Below are 16,962 nucleotides of genomic sequence, written 5' to 3' on the forward strand. Positions count from 1 at the left end.
TCTGGAGGAGTGCTGTGAGGCTTTACTGTGATTAAGTAAAGGCTTAACATTCTCTCCTGGGTACATCCCAGGGTACCTCCCTTCCCTCCTTAGCCAGGGATACTGAAGAGGAGGTATGAACCAAGAGGTGGCTCAACAATGCTGGAAACATGTATGTCCATCTTTCCTGTGTGCAGCTCCTGTAATCACCATCCACCTGCTCATCAAATCTGGCTGACCTTCTTCTGGTCAACACCTTTAGATGCACCTGGTCCAGTTTGGGTGACTGATTCTTCTGCCTAGATTACAGCTCTGAGGGTAAAACCCCTCCAGGGAGGGCACCACTAGCAACACTGAACTCACACAGAACTCACACAGCCCTAGAGCTAAAAACACTTCTGACTAATCCATTCTAATGTATTATTTCTTATGTATTATTATTTAGTCAACTAAAATAATTGTGAAGACTGTAGGAATGAGGGGAAGTTTTCTATAGTGCTACATGAAAATAAAATCTGTAATTGTGAACTTGTAAAACTCTATATAATAGACTATGGGTTATATGAGAAAAGACAAAATAATTGTGAGGGCTGGGGAATTGCAAATTTCCTTTTTTCAGTATTCTTTAATAATTCTCTTTCAATTTACAAAGTGCATATTTTAAAGAAAACCCGATGATGATGATGTTGGCTCTTAAGCAGCATGCCCACGCCATTCCTGCCCATGGCCCTCATTCTGCCTGCTGTGCCTTTGAAGGATTCAGTTCAGGAGCCTGGGATCAGCTTCTCTTGCAGAAGGAGCCATACCAGGCTGGAAGAGGGGAGTTCCACTTCAACAAAGCCCTGGGCCACTGCGGGCAGGGGGCTGCGGGAGGGAGGGTGGCTTGCCTTACAGCGCGCACAGCTGGCTGCCTCTTGAGTACACTTGGGCTGAGGCAATGAGCAAGCACAACTGCTTCGCCTGCAGTGCCCTCTCGTGGCAGACTCGCCTCTAGAGATAGCGGCCAGACAAAGCCGGCAGGCCTGCATGCCAGCGCTGCTGACAAATCACTTTTGAGGCTCAGAACTGAAAAAAAAGTATGAGAATGAGTCACACTGCACATTTACATGTATGTTCTAGAAGAGGGTTGTGTCCATCAGTTGAGGAAGGACTGATGGTCTTGGGTGGGGCAGCTGGGCATCTAAGGAAAAGCCGGAAGCCAGGGCTAAGGTCCATCATAAGCAGTTACCATCCGCAGACTGAACTCCCGTGCCAGGCCGTGGGGCACAGCTCAACGTGGCTTTTCAAAGAGGTATTCAAGATCTGGGGCACGCAGCCTCTGCTCTTTGTTTTTGTTCTTAGCAAAGTCTCTCAGCAGTGCCATGACTTCATTTTCAAATATTTCTGGGGCTGGTTTAGCTTCTGCAAGAGAAGAGTGGGCAGAAAAAATTATGCCATAGTCAGTCAATGCTCAGGTATGAGAATCTCAAAACTTGAAACATTGGCCAAGAACCACAGATGGATATATAGACTGTTTCCATCCTTCTTCTAAATATACACGATGTTAGCCTATACCAGGGGGTGGCAAACTGTGTGAGCCTACATTTGCAAGTCATTTTACTGGAACAGCTGCTCCCAATGGTTTACATATTATCCATGCTGCTTTTGTGTTACGACAGCAGAATTGGGTGCTTGCAACAGAGACCATATGACTGCAAGTGAAATATTTACTACCTGGTCCTTTATGAGCAAGTTTACTGACCCCTGGCCACATAATCTTGGCTGTGCTATTTTGCTTTGCATTTGGCAATTCCATTGTCTCCCAGACACTGTGTTTTCCCTTCTAATGTATACATATTTTGAAACAAAAGCTCTCTCTACTTTGTCTATCAGTTAGAGGTCCTCAGTTTTAAGAGACAGAAACTAGTAACTCTAGTAAACTTAAGCAAAAAGAAATGTATTGGAAGGATATTAGAGGCACACAGAACTGACATGAACCTAGAGAACCAGATTTAAGTGAATAGGCAACAAAGACACTGAATTGGAAGAATGAGAAGGCCAGCCTCGGTCTACAGCAGCGGGTCTGGCATGCGCTGCTCCCTCTGACCTTTCTCGACACCCTCGGGACACTTATTTAAGATGCCAGTTAAAAGCGAAGCCTCCCATTGCCAAAGCCAAGGCAATGTGCTCCAGAATTACCCTTCCACCAAGACTAGGTACGACGCCAGGAGAGAGAATTCCTCAAAACCAAGTCAGATTCTCCCTTACTCAGCACAGGGCCTGGCACCTAGTGAGTGCTCTTTTCATATGACAATCAAAATAAGATCAAAGAGGTTTTGGTTTCCCACAAGCATGGAGAAAGTTGGAAAGAATATCGCACTCACTGTAACAAGAAAAAGCCAGATAAATTACAAATATTATGACTTTTCTCAAAGATATCAGAGAGCTGAGGTCACAGGGCAACCCAACAGATAAAACCTAAGGAAAAAGAGGCCCTTCAAAGGAGAAACTAGAGCCATGCACTTGCTCACGTGTGGCAGGCAGAGGAAGAAGAGACACTGGACATCATACAAATGGCTAAAAGGAATTAAGCTAAAAAAATTTTTTTAAATTAATACAGACAGGGTTAGCCTTATGTTGCCCAGGGTGGACTGCAGTAGCTACTCACAGGTGCTGTTCCACTACTGATCAGCACAGGAATTTTGACCTGTTCCATTTCCAGCAGAGGCTGGTTCACCCCTCCTGAGGGAATCTAGTGGTCCCCTGCTTCTGGGAGGTCAACATATTGATGCTGAGCTTACAGCAGACACCTGACTGGTATAGTGCACTGCAGCCCAGAGCTCCTGGGTTCCAGCGATCCTGCTGCCTCAGCCTCCAGGGCAGCTGGGACTGCAGGCCTGCACCACCAAAATTCATAATGAACTGTTAAACACATGGGCTAGCATGAGTGTACAAAACCACAGACACAGGCTGGGCACAGTGGCTCATGCCTATAATCCCAGTACTTTGGAAGGCCAAGGCAGGTGGATCACCTGAGGTCAGGAGTTCAAGTCCAGCCTGGCCAACACAGTGAAACCCCATCTCTACTAAAAATACAAAAAATTAAAGCCGGGCGCAGTGGCTCACGCCTGTAATCCTAGCACTTTGGGAGGCCGAGGTGGGTGGATCACCTGAGGTCAGGAGTTCAAGACCAGCCTGGCCATAATGGTGAAACCCCATCTTTAAAAAATAAAAATAAAAATAAAAATAAAAAAAATTAGCTGGGCATGGTGGCAGGTACCTGTAATCCTAGCTACTTGAGAGGCTGAGGCAGGAGAATTGCTTGAACCTGGGAGGTAGAGGTTGAAGTGAGCCAAGATCGTGCCACTGCACTCCAGCCTGGGCTACAAGAGCGAAACTGTCTCAAAAACTAAATAAATGAAATTTAAAATGAAATCACAGACACAAATAGAACATGTACCCACTCACAGGTTCTTCTCACAAAGGTGTGCTCCTGAGACTGGGTAGAAAGCAGGAGGCTGGAAAGAGCCTCCCTCAGTGATGAAAGCCAGGAGGAGGGGAAGAGCCAATGTGGCCAAAAAAAAAAAAAAAAAAAAAGCATATCCCAGTGCTTTGGGAGCCCAAGGCAGAACTGCTTGAGGCCAGGAGTTTGAGAACAGCTTGAACCCCATTTCTACAAAACAAACAAAACAGCTGGGCATGGTGGCATGCACCTGTAGTCCTACCCCCTTAGAGGCTGAAACAAGAGGATGGCTTGAGCCAAATTCGAAGATGCAGTGTTGCTCCACTACACTCCAGCTTGGGCAACAGAATGAGACCCTGTCTCAGGAAAAAAAAAAAAGCATAAAGCCCAGCTGGGACTCTTTTCCTCTACCCCTATGGGAGAGGGACTATCACTGAGAAATCCCAGCTCCAGGACCCAGGACCAAAGGGGCTACCTGGGACTAAGGCTAGACCAGGATAACACAGAGTGCCCTCCTAATCTCTCCTCCCCTGAACTAACGAGCACCAAGTGGAAAGCAATAGGAAGGCTGCTGCACGGGGGGAAAGCAAGAACATACACAGGTATACAGGGAAGGCTGAGAGCGGAAGGTAGAACAAGAGCTCTCTTAGGAAACCTCTGAAACAGCTTCCACCCTAAGCACAGGTTAACACTAGAGACTGGTGATGCAATGAAGGTAACCAAAGCAAAAACCAAACCCAAGTTGAGCTTACCTCCCAACTCACTGACTTCATCCCACACTACAGTCCAGCAGAAGAAGCATCCCCGATTGTAAGCATCAATACAAACCTCAGTCTTTACTGTCTTACCCCGATGTCTAATATTCAATAGAAAATTATGAGAGGCATACACGCGAAAGAGGAAAACACATCACACTATCAAGGGACAAAGAAATCAACAGAAACAGATTGAGGGATGACCCAGATGTTAGAACTATCAGACAGGGAATTTAAAATGACTATGACTAATATTAAAGGCATCGGTGGAAAAAGCAGACAAAATGTATGAACAGATGAGGAATTCCAGCAGAGAGCTGGAAACTCCAAAAGTCAGATGGAAATGCTAAAAATAAATACAGTAGCAGATATGCAGATTGATTTCAACAGGCTCATCAAGAGATCTGACATAATCAAGGAAAGAATTAGTGGAAGATAGGTCAATAGATATTATCTAATACGAATTACCCAAACTGATACACAAAGAGTAGAAAGTAAAACACACAAAACAGAGAATCCAAAAGCTGTTGGACAGACCGGGTGTGGTGTCTCTCGCCTGTAATCCCAACACTTTAAGGGGCTGAGGTGGGTGGATCACTTGAGGCCAGGAGTTCGAGACCAGCCTGGCCAACATGGTGAAACCCTGTCTCTACTAAAAATGCAAAAACATTAGCCAGGCATGGTGGCACATGTCTGTGGTCCCAGCTGCTTGGGAGGCTGAGGTACAAGAATCGCTTGAACCCAAGAGACAGAGGTTGCAGTGAGCCAAGATCACGCCACTGCACTCCAGCCTGGGTGACACAGCGAGACTGTCTCAAAAAAACAAAATAAAACAAACAACCCCCCCCAACAAAAGCTTTCAGACAATATTAAACCATTTAACTAAGTATAACTAGAATCCTAGAAGGAAAAGGAGAAAACAAAGCAGAAGAAATCTGAAGGGATTAATGGCTGAGAATTTTTCAACAATAATAAAAGATATGAAAACAGAGATCTAAAATGCCCAGAGAACCCAAAACACACGATAAACATCAAATACCTAGACATATCACACTCAAGCTAGAAACCAAAGACAAAATATTGAAAAGACTCCAAAAGAGAAGATATAGACAGAGAAACAAAGACACCGCAGACCTCTTGTCACAAACTATGGAAATCAGAAAACAGCACACAGTAACATCAAAGGAAATATGAAGCTGGTGACGCACTGAAAATAATCACAGCAAATCTAAAGCCCAAACCCAGCAGAACTCCTGACTACCCAATCTCATACACTAAGAGCTGATGGTAGAAGTGTGTCTATTTAAAGGAAGAAAAAACATTGTGACCCTCGAATTCCATATCCAGTGAAAGTATCATTCAAAATGGAAACTCTGGCCAGACATGATGGCTCACACCTGTAATCCCAGCACTTCGGGAGGCTGAGGCAGGTGGATCATTCGAGCTTAGGAGTTTGAGACCAGCCTGGGCAACATGGCAAAACCTCATTTCCATAAAAAAATACAAAAAAAAAAAAATTAGGTGGGCATGGTGGCACAGGCCTGTAGTCCCAGCTACTCTGGGGGCTGAGGTGGAAGTATTGCTTGAGCCCAGGAAGTGGAGCCTGCATTGAGCCATGATTGCACCACTGCACTCCAGCCTGGGTGACAGAGTGAGATCCTGTCTCAAAATAAAAAGGGAGGCGGGGGTGGGAGCGGAATTTGAAGAGACACATCACCAAATAGACATAAAGGACTGATAAGCCCTTGAAAAGACCCTCAATATTATTAGTCATTAGGGACATGCCAATTAAAACTATAGTGATGTACCAATATATACTTCTTGGAATGGCTAGAAACAAAAAACCCTGACAATACAAAGTGCTGTTAAAGATGTGGAACACCAACTCCTCCCTTTACGTTCAGCTCCCCGGCAATCACTGATTTGTCCCTGTAAGTTTTGCCCTGTGAGCTAAGAATGATTTTTAGAGATGGGGTCTCACTCTTGCCCAGGCTGGAAGGCAGTGGCGTGATCATAGCTCACTGTAGTCTCTGAACTCCTGGGCTCAAGTGATTCTCCACGTAGCTGGGAATACAGCGTGCACCACCAAGCCCAGCTAATTTATTTTTATTTTTGGAGACAGGGGGTCTACGTTGTCCAGGCTGGTCCCAAACTCTTGGCCTCAGGAGATCCTCCGCCTAGCCTCCCAAAGTGCTGGAATTGCAGGTGTGAGCCACTGCATCTAGTCAAGAATGATTTTTTTAATGGCTGGGGGGAAAAAAAATCAAAAGCATATTCCGTGACCAGTGAAAACAATATGAAATTCAAATTCCAGTGTCCACAAATAAGGTTTTATTAGAACACAATCACACTCATTTGTCTGTTGTCTGTGGCTGCTTTCATGCTACAAAGGCAGAGGTGAGTGATTAAGAGAGATTGTATGGCCTACAAAGCCTAAAATATTCACTATCTGTATTTACTATCTATATTTCCATTATAGAAAAAAACTTTAGATAGTTACCTATTACAGGAAAACCTTATTAAAAGTTCTATTTATTTTTTAAATTTTATTATTATTATTTTGAGATGGAGTCTCGTTCTGCTGCCTAGGCTGGAGTGCAGTGGCACAATCTTGGCTCACTGCAACCTCTGCCTCCCAGGTTCAAGCGATTCTCCTGACTCAGCCACCCGAGTAGCTGGGACTACAGGCGCTTGCCATCATGCCCAGCTAATTTTTTGTATTTTTCGTAGAGACAGGGTTTCACCATGTTAGCCAGGATGGTCTTGATCTCCTGACCTAGTAGTCTACACGCCTCGGCCTTCCAAAGTGTTGGGATTACAGGCGTGAGCCACCACATCTCGCCATATTTATTTGTTTTTTTTGAGAAAGTCTCACTCTGTCGCCCAGGCTGGAGTGCAGCGGTGTGATCTTGGCTCATTGCAACCTCCACCTCCCGGATTCAAGCGATTCTCTTACCTCAGCCTCCAAAGTAGCTGGGCACAGCTAGTTTTTGTGTTTTTAGTAGAGACGAGGTTTTGCCATGCTGACCAGGCTGGTCTTGAACTCCTGGCTGCAAGTGATCCACCTGCCTCAGCCTCCCAAAGTGCTGAGATTACAGGCATGAGCTACCACGCTTAGCATTATTATAGTTAAACATATACACTTACCACATGACCTAGTAAATCCTTCTCCTGAGGATTCACTGAAGAAAAATTAAAACCAATGTTCACAAATCCTGTATGCATATGTTTACAGGGGCTTCACTCATAATCACCTAAAGCTGGAAACAATCGTAATGTCCCTCAATTGGTCAACAGGCGAACAGACTGTGGTACACCCACACGATGGAATATTACCACCACAAAATAATGAACTATTGATACAAGCAACAACAGGGATATGAATCTCAAATGCATTATGCTAAGTTGGGGCAAACTTGTTCTGTAAAGGGTTGGAAAGTAAATATTTGGACTTTGTCAGCTTTTCAGTGATTGTATAAGCCTCCAGACGCTGTCTTCTCTCTTCATACCTGGAACCCACAGACAATGGCTGCTCCTTTCTGATACAAATACTAAGTGGAGACATAAAAAGAGGAGACCCAGAATGTGGCAGAAATGAATGACACATCCCTTAATATCCAATTTTCGTTGATAACAGAATCTATAAGATAGCTGGGCAGATGGAATGGACTATATTATTTTTCCTTATGGCTGGATGTAGCCATGTAACTAAGCTGTGGCCAGTAGAAAATAACTGGAAGAATGATACATAATTTCCTGAGAGGGATCTATGAAGAAGGAGTATGCACTTCCACACACTTTTTTCCTGGCTGAAGTATGAACAGGACAGCTCCAGCAGCTATCCTGGATCATGGAGTGGATAACACATGCTAGGATAAAAGAGCAGCAAGTCAGGAGGAACCTGGCCCCATGACTTTTTGAAGCCTCTATGAGCTCTGGAGTATGCCTTCCTCTGGACTTCTCATGAACCCTTGTTTAAGCCATTATTGTTTTGGATTTTTACTCATAGCCAAAGTTAATCCTAACTATATATGATTAGAAATCATTCTTCATAAAGGCAGCGCCCCAATGAATTTTTTTTTTTTTTTTTTTGAAATGTAGTCTTACTCTGTTGCCCAGGCTGGAGTGCAGTGGTGCGATCTTGGCTTATTGCAAACTCTCTCTGAGTCTCAAGTAATTCTCCTGCCTTAGCCTCCTGAGTAGCTGGGACTGCAGGTGACCACCACCATGCCTGGCTAGTTTTTCTTTTTGTAGAGATGGGGTTTCACTGTGTTGGCCAGGCTGGTCTCAAGCTTCTAACCTCAAGTGATCCATCCACCTCAGCCTCCCAAAGTGCTCAGATTATAGGCATGAGCTGAGCCACCACGCTTGGCCAGAATGAAACTACTGAGGAGCTCTGGCTATGCAGACTTAGTTGTCTGGTTCCACTCCATTCCCAGCCTGGTTCTTCTTCAACCTTTGATACTGTGAATTTCATATACCCTTCTACTAAATTCCTTTTTGCTTAAGTGAGACAGAAGTTTCTACTCTGTCTTGCAGATAAAGAACCTTAACTGATAAAACAAATTTTGTACACTTAACAAAAATTTGAAGTGTTTGGGTTGAGTGCTTAATTCATGAATACAAGAAAAAAATTACAAGCTGGGTGCGGTGGCTGATGCCTGTAATCTCAACACTTTGGGAAGCTGAGGTGGGTGGATCACCTGAGGTCGGGAGTTCGAGACCAGCCTGACCAAGATGGAGAAAGCCTGTCTCTACTAAAAACGCAAAATTAGCCAGGTGTGGTGGCACACACCTGTAATCCCAGCTACTCGGGAGGCTGAGGCAGGAGAATTGCTTAAAGCCAAGAGGCAGAGATTGCGGTGAGCCAAGATCGTGCCATTGCACTCCAGCCTGACCAACAAGAGTGAAACTCTATCTCAAAAAAAATAGAAAAAGAAAAAGAAAAAATTATCTAGGATACAATTCTAGACTCAAATCAGCCTAAACTGTTTTCACATTATGCTGCTTATCATGCCCAGTACCTGTGGCCCAGTAGTAAATATCCCAGTCATTACTAGGCTCATTAATCAGGCGGTCATAGAGGTTCAGCTGCTTCTCTGTCATGTGCTGCAGATGTTCTTTAGCAAAAAGACTAAAAACAAGAAAGAAAAAAGAAAAAGAGGTTGAAAAGGCTGTGTCTAATCAAAGAGAAGTGACACCAAGACTCCTATTCCTAGGAGTCTCTCTGAACCTACTCTGGCTCAGGAGGCTGCCTGAATTTAAAAAAAAAAACAAAAAAACAAAAAACTCCTAGTCTCATACCTAAGGAGAATGCAGTTTTCCAACATTCCCCTCTTTCTGCTCTCATAGAGCAGGCGGGCTCTTTTGGTTTCTATGGATTCATCACTTCTCTCCTGCCATGGAGGCAAAGGGATTTCAATCATGTCCTTTTGGGAATCTGTTGGGCTGTCACCTCTGTAGAAGCGTTTGAATGATGTCCCACTGAGCAAAGGAGACAACAGGCTGTGCCTTGACAGGACAAGCATCTGAAAAGAACAAACCACAAACATCTTTATAGTAATGATGACTATCAACAGTATCATTTACTCAATGCATACTGGGTGCTGAATGTATTCAATCACATTTAGTCATTAGGAAATTATGCTGCTGGCCAGGCATGGTAGCTCACACCTGTAATCCCAGCACTTTAGGAGGCTGAGGCAGGAGGATCACTTGAGTTCAGGAATTCGAGACCAGCCTGGGCAACGCAGTGAGACCCTATCTCTATAAAAAATACAAAAATTAGCCAGGCATTGTGGAGTAGTCCCACCATGGTGCCTGTAGTCCCAGGTACTCAGGATGCTGAAGTGGGAAGATCACCTGAGTCCAGGAAGGTCGAAGCTGCAGTGAGCTGTGATCGTACCACTGCATTCCAGCTGGGCAACAGAGTGAGACCTGTCCCTCCCCAAAAAAGAAAAGAAGTTATGCTGATACTGTTCCCACTTTACACCCAAGGAAACAGAGGCTCAGGGAGGTTCACTAACTCACCCCAAATCACCCAAACAGTAACAGCAATCAGAATTAAAACCCAGTCCTGACTGCAAATGTGTCCCTAACCAGTGCCTTTCCAGAAACTATCCCAGCAGAAATAATTTTTCCTTCCTTTGCACCCTCTTACAATTCTTACAGTATGGTTTATACTCTAGTCATTCACCTGTGTCAAATCCTGAGCACACAGAGACAGCATGACCCCTAATCCCTCAAAGGCTCCCAATCCAGAGAAGGGGATAAACTATCAAGACATGATGTGAAGGTGGTGACCTCAGCAAGAGGTAAAGATGATGGACGAGGAAGCCCCAGCTCCTCCTCCCTGGTGGAGATACTGAACCAACAGCAACAAACCAATTCCCCGTGAGAAATCCAGAAACCAGTAAGAGGTTCCTGTACCCCAGGTGAGGACAAAACCAGCTGCATCAAACCCAGCAGAAAAATCTGTAGCACTCATTTGCCATAGTCTCTCCCCCTCCCTGCCCAATCATGATCATGAGATAATCCCCAGCTCCTAGGTTCTACCTGAGACAGTAAGAGAAGACTGAAAAGTATGTATAATGTTTGGACTTTTGGGGGGATCAGGTTTTTGTTTTGTTTGAATTTAAGTACTGACAGAAAAGGGCAGCAGGTTGAGGACCACGGATAACAAAGGTGACAGTTTAGACTGGCAAGCAGGCACTCACTCATCACTCATCCTTGGCTCAGTGCAGAACAACCAGGAGCAAACTCCCACCTCCCAGCTTCTCCCTAGGGAGGGAAAGAGGTGCAAGGTGCATCCAACAGTCTAACTTTTCAGGGGCTCTGTGGGGGACTGGTTTCTGTCTCTAAGCACTTGACAGGATACAGCATACTCTGGATGCCTGGGGGACATTTAGAACAAAACAGCTGGGTGGCTTGCTGCTGATCCAGAGGATCCCTGAAACAGTAGAGAAAGGTCAATATAGTCCAGTGGCCTCTCCCAGGGTTGGTGGGGGGGTGGAGTGTGCATCTAACATTCTGTCTTTTGGGGGAGCTACCTGAGGGACTGTCTTCTATCTTGCCTAGCTTGGGATACTGATGGGACATGGCATACTCTAGTAAAAGTCTGGGGGCCACTGAATAAGCTATCTGGGAGACTTGCATCAGCTCCAGAAAAACTGCAGTATCATAGGCAGACACTAGAGGGAGCAAGAGATTACGAGCGCCTGAAAAAAGAAACCAGCAAATCCCTCTAATTGGGAATTCACACCCACAAATCCAGAAAAGACATATCCTCAGGAAAGGATTGAGAGGCCCTCAGAATCTCTATCCATGCTGACTCGTGAAGGCCAATCACAAAGTACAAAGATAGACCATAAAAACTGGGAGAGACAGATGATTTTTCAAATGCAGAAATCACCGGTACAAGTTACCAAGTACATGAATAAACAGGGAAACGTGGTCCAATTAAAGGAACGAAATAAATCTCCAGAAACCAACCTTAAAGAAACAGAAGTATATAAATCACCTGATAAAGAATTCAAACCTGCCATAATAAAAATGTTCAATGAGCTCGGGACAGTGATGCTTGAACAAAATGAGACTATCAATAAAAAGACAGAAAACATTAAAAAATAACCAAATGAAAATTTTGGAGCTAAAGAATATAGTAAATGAATTGAAAAATTCACTAGAGAAAGCCAGACAAGGATGACTCACGTAGGTAATCCCAGCACTCTGGGAGGCTGAGGCTGGAAGATCACTTGAGCTCGGGAGTTGGAGAACCAGCCTGGGCAACATAGTGAGACCCTGTCTCTAAAAAATAAAAATAATAAGCTTTGCGCAGTGGCAGTATCGTAGCCAATGTTTATCTGAGGCGCGATTATTGCTAATTGAAAACTTTTCCCAATACCCCACCATGACAACTTGAAATATAGTCGGCATTGGCAATTTCTGACAGTCTCTATGGAGACTGAATTAAAAAAATAAATAAATAAATAAAAATAATATAAAAATTAAAATACATAAATTCACTAGAGGAGATCAATAGTAGACCTGATCAAGCAGCAGAAAGAGTCAGCAAACTCAAAGACAGGTCATATGAAATTAGTCAGGATTTAAAAAAGAAAAAATGGAAAAGAATGAAGAAAGTCTTAGGGACTTATGGGACTACATCAAGGAGATCAATATAGGTATTATGAGAGTCCCATAGGAGAAAGACAGGGGGAGAAAGCTTATTAGAAGATATAATTGGCCAGGCTCAGTGGCTCATGCCTATAGTCCCAGCACTTTGGGAGGCTGAGGTGGGTAGATCACCTGAAGTCAGGAGTTCAAGACCAGCCAGGCTTGGTGGTCTTGAAAAACCATGCGAAAACCCTGTCTCTACTAAAAATACAAAAAGTATCCAGGTGTGGTGGCACATGCCTGTAATTCCAGCTACTGGGGAGGCTGAGGTGGGAGAATTGCTTGAACCCAGGAGGCAGAGGTTGTAGTGAGCTGAGATTGTGCCACCGCACTCCTGCCTTGGCAACAGAGTGAGACTCTGTCTCAAAAAAAAGACATAATGGCTGAAAACCCCCAAAGTTGGAGAAAGAAGTGGACATCCAGATTCAAGCCCAACAGATCTCAATTAGCATGAACCCAAAGAAGTCTACATTCAGACGTATTTTAATCAAACTGTCAAAACTCAGAAAAAGCTGGGCCTGTAGTCCCAGGCATGTGCCTGTAGTCCCAGCTACTTGGGAGGCCGAAGTGGGAGGATTGCTTGAACCCAAGAGTTAAAGTACAGCCTGAGCAACAAGGCAAGACCCTATCTCTTTAAAAAGTCAGAAGAGACACCAGGGATGTGCATGCACAGAGAAATGTGAGGACACAGCCAAAAGGTGGACATCTGCAAGCCAAGGAGTGAGGCCTCGAAAGAAACCAAAACTGCCAGCACCTTGCTCTTGAACTTCTAGCCTCCAGGATTATGAGAAAACTAATTTCTGTTGTTGAAATCACACAATTTATAGCAGCCCTAGTAAACTAATATAGCATGCAATGAAAATTCAGACTCCCAAGCCCCACCATAAACATTCCGGATCAGAATCTCTAGGATTGGGCCCTGGCAAATCCATTTTTAACAACCCTCTAAGAGATTCTGATGCAGACTGAAAGCAGGGATTCCTACTTTCTGTAATAAAATAACATGGTTGACTAATTTCTACAGAAATGAATGCAGACAGGGAGGACTATCATCATCAGTACAAGGAAACTTTCTAATAATTGGGATCTCTGAACATTTTAGCCAAATTTCACCCATTTTTTCTGTTAGTATCAAGGCAGCATTCCATAAAAGAAACAATGGTGTCACATAGCTCCAGGGAATTGTGTGACACTGGTATAAGCTGCGTTAAAGAAATTATCACTGGAAATTTGTATTAGAATGTACTTGTCTTTGCAGCCATGAATAGCTCTATAATTATTTAAAAAAAAAAAAAAATAGCCAGTGAGGCCTGTAATCCCAGCACTTTGGGAGACCGAAGTGGGCAGATCACGCGAGGCCAGGAGTTCAAGACCAGCCCGGCCAACATAGTGAAACCCTGTCTCTACTAAAAATACTAAGATTAGCCGGGCATGGTGTCCTATAGTCCCAGCTACTCATGAAGCTGAGGCGAGACTCACTTGAACCCGGTAGACAGAGGTTGCAACGAGCTGAGATCGGGCCACTGCACTCCAGTCTGGGCAACAGACTGAGACTCCATCTCAAACAAACAAACAAACAAAAAATGCAGCCTAGATAGAGCAACAACAACAACAACAAATAACAAAACCCCCAAAACTCTAAGAATAAAGGTTTCCAAGACACGAAAAAACATTCATAAAAAATAATTTTATGCTTCTCTGGCTCATGTTTATATCCTCTTTCCAAAAACAAACTGTCAAAAGTCAAAGACAAAATTTTGGAAGCAGCAAGAGAAAAAGCAACTCATCACATATGAGGCAGCCTCCAAAACACTATCAGATTTCTCAACAGAAACTTTGCTAAGAGTGGGATAATAATATTATTTAAGATGCTGAAAGAAAAAAAAAATGCCAACCAATATACTGTATCTGGCAAAGCTGTCCTTTAAAAATATCTTGAGAAAAGATTTTGCCGGATAAAAGGTAGGGAGTTCATCACCGCTAGACCTGCCTCACAAGAAATGCTAAAAAGAGTCCTTCAAGTAGAAAAGATGCTAGACAGCAGAAGAAAATCATATGAAAATATAAAGCTCATGGGCCTGTTGCAATGGCTCACACTTGTTAATCCCAGCACTTTGAGAGGCTGAGGCAGGCAGACCACGAGGTCAAGTGTTCGAGACCACCCTGGCCAAGATGGTGAAACCCCATCTCTACTACAAATACAAAAATTAACCAGGTGTGGTGGCACACAACTGTAGTCCCAGCTATTGGGAAGGCTGAGGCAGAAGAATTGCTTGAACCCAGGAGACAGAGGTTGCAGTGAGCCAAGATCACACCACTGCACTCCAGCCTGGACGACAGAGCAAGACTCCGTCTCAAACAAACAAAAACAAACAAATAATGCAACAATTAAAAAACAATTAAGATATAGTACAACAAGTATTTACATAGCCTTGACATTGTATTAGGTATTATAAGTAATCTAAAAATAATTTAAAGTATATGGAAGGATGTGTGTAGGTTATATGCAAATATTATGCCATTTTATGTAAGAGATTGAGCATCTACAGATTTTGATATTCACAGCGGGTCCTACAACAGTCATCCCATGGATACAAAGGGATGATTGTACTTCCCTATTTTATTTTATTTTTTGAGACCAGGTCTCACTCCTGATGCCCAGGCTGGAGTGCAGTGGCAAAATCAAGGCACACTGCAGCCTTAACTTCCCAGGCTCAGGTGATCTTCCCACCTCAGCCTCCCAAGTAGCTGGGACTACAGGTGTGCACTACCACACCACACTAATTTTTTTTAGTAGAGAAGGGGTTTTGCCATGTTGCCCAGACTGGTCTCAAGCTCCGGGACTCACATGATCCACCCACCTCAGCCACTATTTACTTTACGTATAAATGGATTAAACTCCCCAGTCAAAAGACACGAAGAGACTGACTGAATTTTTTTTTTTTTAAATTCAACTATATGCTGTACAAGAGACATATTTTATTAAAACCTGAAAATCAACAGAAAAAAAGCTGGTAAATCCACAAATAAGTGGAAATTAAACAACACACTCTTGAAGGATCAATGAGTCAAAAAAGACATCAAAAGGAAAATTAGAAAATATCTTGAGACACGCCAGGAATGGTGGCTTATGCCAGTAATCCCAGCACCTTTTGGGAAGCTGAGGCGGGAGGATCACTTCAAGCCAGGAGTTCGAGAACAGCCTGGGCAACATAGTGAGACTCTGTCTCTACAGAAAAAGAAAAACAACAAAAAACAAACAAAAAATATCCTGAGACAAAAACTAAAACCCAACATATACAAAATTATGAGATGCGACAAAAGCAGTACTAAGAAGGAAGTTTACAGTGTAAACACCTACACCAAAAAGGAATAAAGATCGAGTTCCTGGTTCTATAGGAAAAAAAAAATAATAAAGATAAGGATGGAGTTAGGAGAGGAAGACAGAGGCAAAGTTAGTTACTTTATAACAGAAGGCTAGGGGAAAAAAAAGAATAAGTTCTAGGCCAGGCACAGTGGCTCACTCCTGTAATCCCAGCACTTGAGGAGGCAGAAGCAGGCAGATCAGGAGTTCGAGACGAGGTCAGGAGTTTGAGACCAGCCTGGCCAATAGGGTGAAACCCTATCTCTACTAAAAATACAAAAATTTGCCAAGCATGGTGGCACGCACCTGTAGTCCCAGCTACTTGGGAGGCTGAAACAGGAGAATTGCTTGCACCTGGGAGGCAGAGGTTGCAGTGAGCCGAGATCACGCCACTGCACTCCAGCCTAGGTGACAGGGAGAGACTCCGTCTCAAAATAGAAAAAAAAAAAGAACAATAAATTCTAGTGTTCTATTACACAGTAGAGTGACTACACTAATAACATTGTTCTGTATATGTCAAGATGGCTAGAGAAAGATCTTGAAAGTTATCACCACAAAGAAATGATAAACGTTTGAGGTGATGGACATTGGACATGCTAACTACCCTGATCTGATCGTTATACAAGGAACATATGTATTAAAATACGATACTGTACCCCCCACAAACATGTACAATTATTATATGTCAGTTATAAACAAAACAAAAAGAGCTCAAGATACTATGTGAAACCACGAAAGGCATTAAAGACTAAAGAAGGGGGAGAAGGGGCGCCCAGAGAAGCTGGGCTAACCCCGCCTGGGACGTAGTTGAGAGGTGAATTGGGTCTTGGAAGATGACTGATCGTTTAACCAGATATACCAGACCGTCACACAGTAGGCTCACCAAAGAATGGAAGTGACCTTTTTTCCTGAGCTGCAGGATCGGCCTCAACCTGGGCCTGTCCTTGCCCTGGGCTATCGGGCAGTTGGACGCTTTCCACAGTAGAGACCACAGAGGAAGACAAAACGCAGTCCCCACTGCCGCCCGCCCCGGACACTAGAACTTTCCCCTCACCCGCGTCGAAGTAGAGAACGCTGTAGCCACCGCCATTTTCCCCACCAGCATCGGAAACCCGCTGCTCGGACACTTCCGGGAACTCCCAGCCGAACAGCCAGCCGACTACGGTAGCCAGGGAGGACCTGAGCCGGAAGTTGCGTCCCTACGTATGCCGGAAGTGGCGGTGCGTGTGACGCCAGCGGCGGGGGGG

General features: G+C 44.0%; 1 protein-coding gene and 1 non-coding gene across 4 annotated transcripts; one reads left to right on the forward strand and one right to left on the reverse strand.

The window, feature by feature from the left end:
- Positions 1–586: 586 nt before the first annotated feature.
- SDHAF2 (succinate dehydrogenase complex assembly factor 2) lies at positions 587–16,889 on the reverse strand. 3 transcript variants are annotated; one of them, XM_064364822.1, is made up of 5 exons: positions 16,770–16,889; positions 16,022–16,143; positions 9,481–9,704; positions 9,201–9,310; positions 587–1,380 (listed from the first exon to the last, which is right to left on the reverse strand). In XM_064364822.1, the coding sequence occupies exons 3-5, from the start codon at positions 9,702–9,704 to the stop codon at positions 1,250–1,252; spliced, it is 465 nt and encodes a 154-aa protein (XP_064220892.1). In that variant the 5' UTR covers positions 16,022–16,143; positions 16,770–16,889; the 3' UTR covers positions 587–1,249. The 3 variants fall into 3 exon arrangements, with proteins under 3 accessions (XP_064220892.1, XP_012309810.1, XP_064220891.1); XM_012454387.2 differs by lacking the exon at positions 16,022–16,143 and having other exon boundaries at positions 16,770–16,885; XM_064364821.1 differs by lacking the exons at positions 16,022–16,143; positions 16,770–16,889 and adding an exon at positions 11,887–11,982.
- On the forward strand, positions 12,002–12,139 carry LOC135270375 (U4 spliceosomal RNA). Its single transcript, XR_010338521.1, has one exon. It is a non-coding gene; the product is annotated as a U4 spliceosomal RNA (small nuclear RNA).
- Positions 16,890–16,962: the final 73 nt, after the last annotated feature.

This window comes from Aotus nancymaae, unplaced genomic scaffold, assembly GCF_030222135.1.
Source record: "Aotus nancymaae isolate 86718 unplaced genomic scaffold, 86718_ANA_hifiasm-v0.15.2.pri h1tg000059l, whole genome shotgun sequence".
Taxonomy (NCBI): Eukaryota; Metazoa; Chordata; class Mammalia; order Primates; family Aotidae; genus Aotus; species Aotus nancymaae.

Excerpts from the sequence above, each read along its gene's own strand:
- SDHAF2 (XM_064364821.1), bottom strand. The coding sequence starts at position 11,967 with ATGTTGCCCAGGCTGGTTCTCCAACTCCCGAGCTCAAGTGATCTTCCA. Across the intron at positions 9,705-11,886 it reads AGAGTGCTGGGATTACCTAC|ATGCTTGTCCTGTCAAGGCA; the intron begins GTGAGTCATCCT and ends TGTTCTTTTCAG. Across the intron at positions 1,381-9,200 it reads TATTTACTACTGGGCCACAG|AAGCTAAACCAGCCCCAGAA; the intron begins GTACTGGGCATG and ends CTTCTCTTGCAG.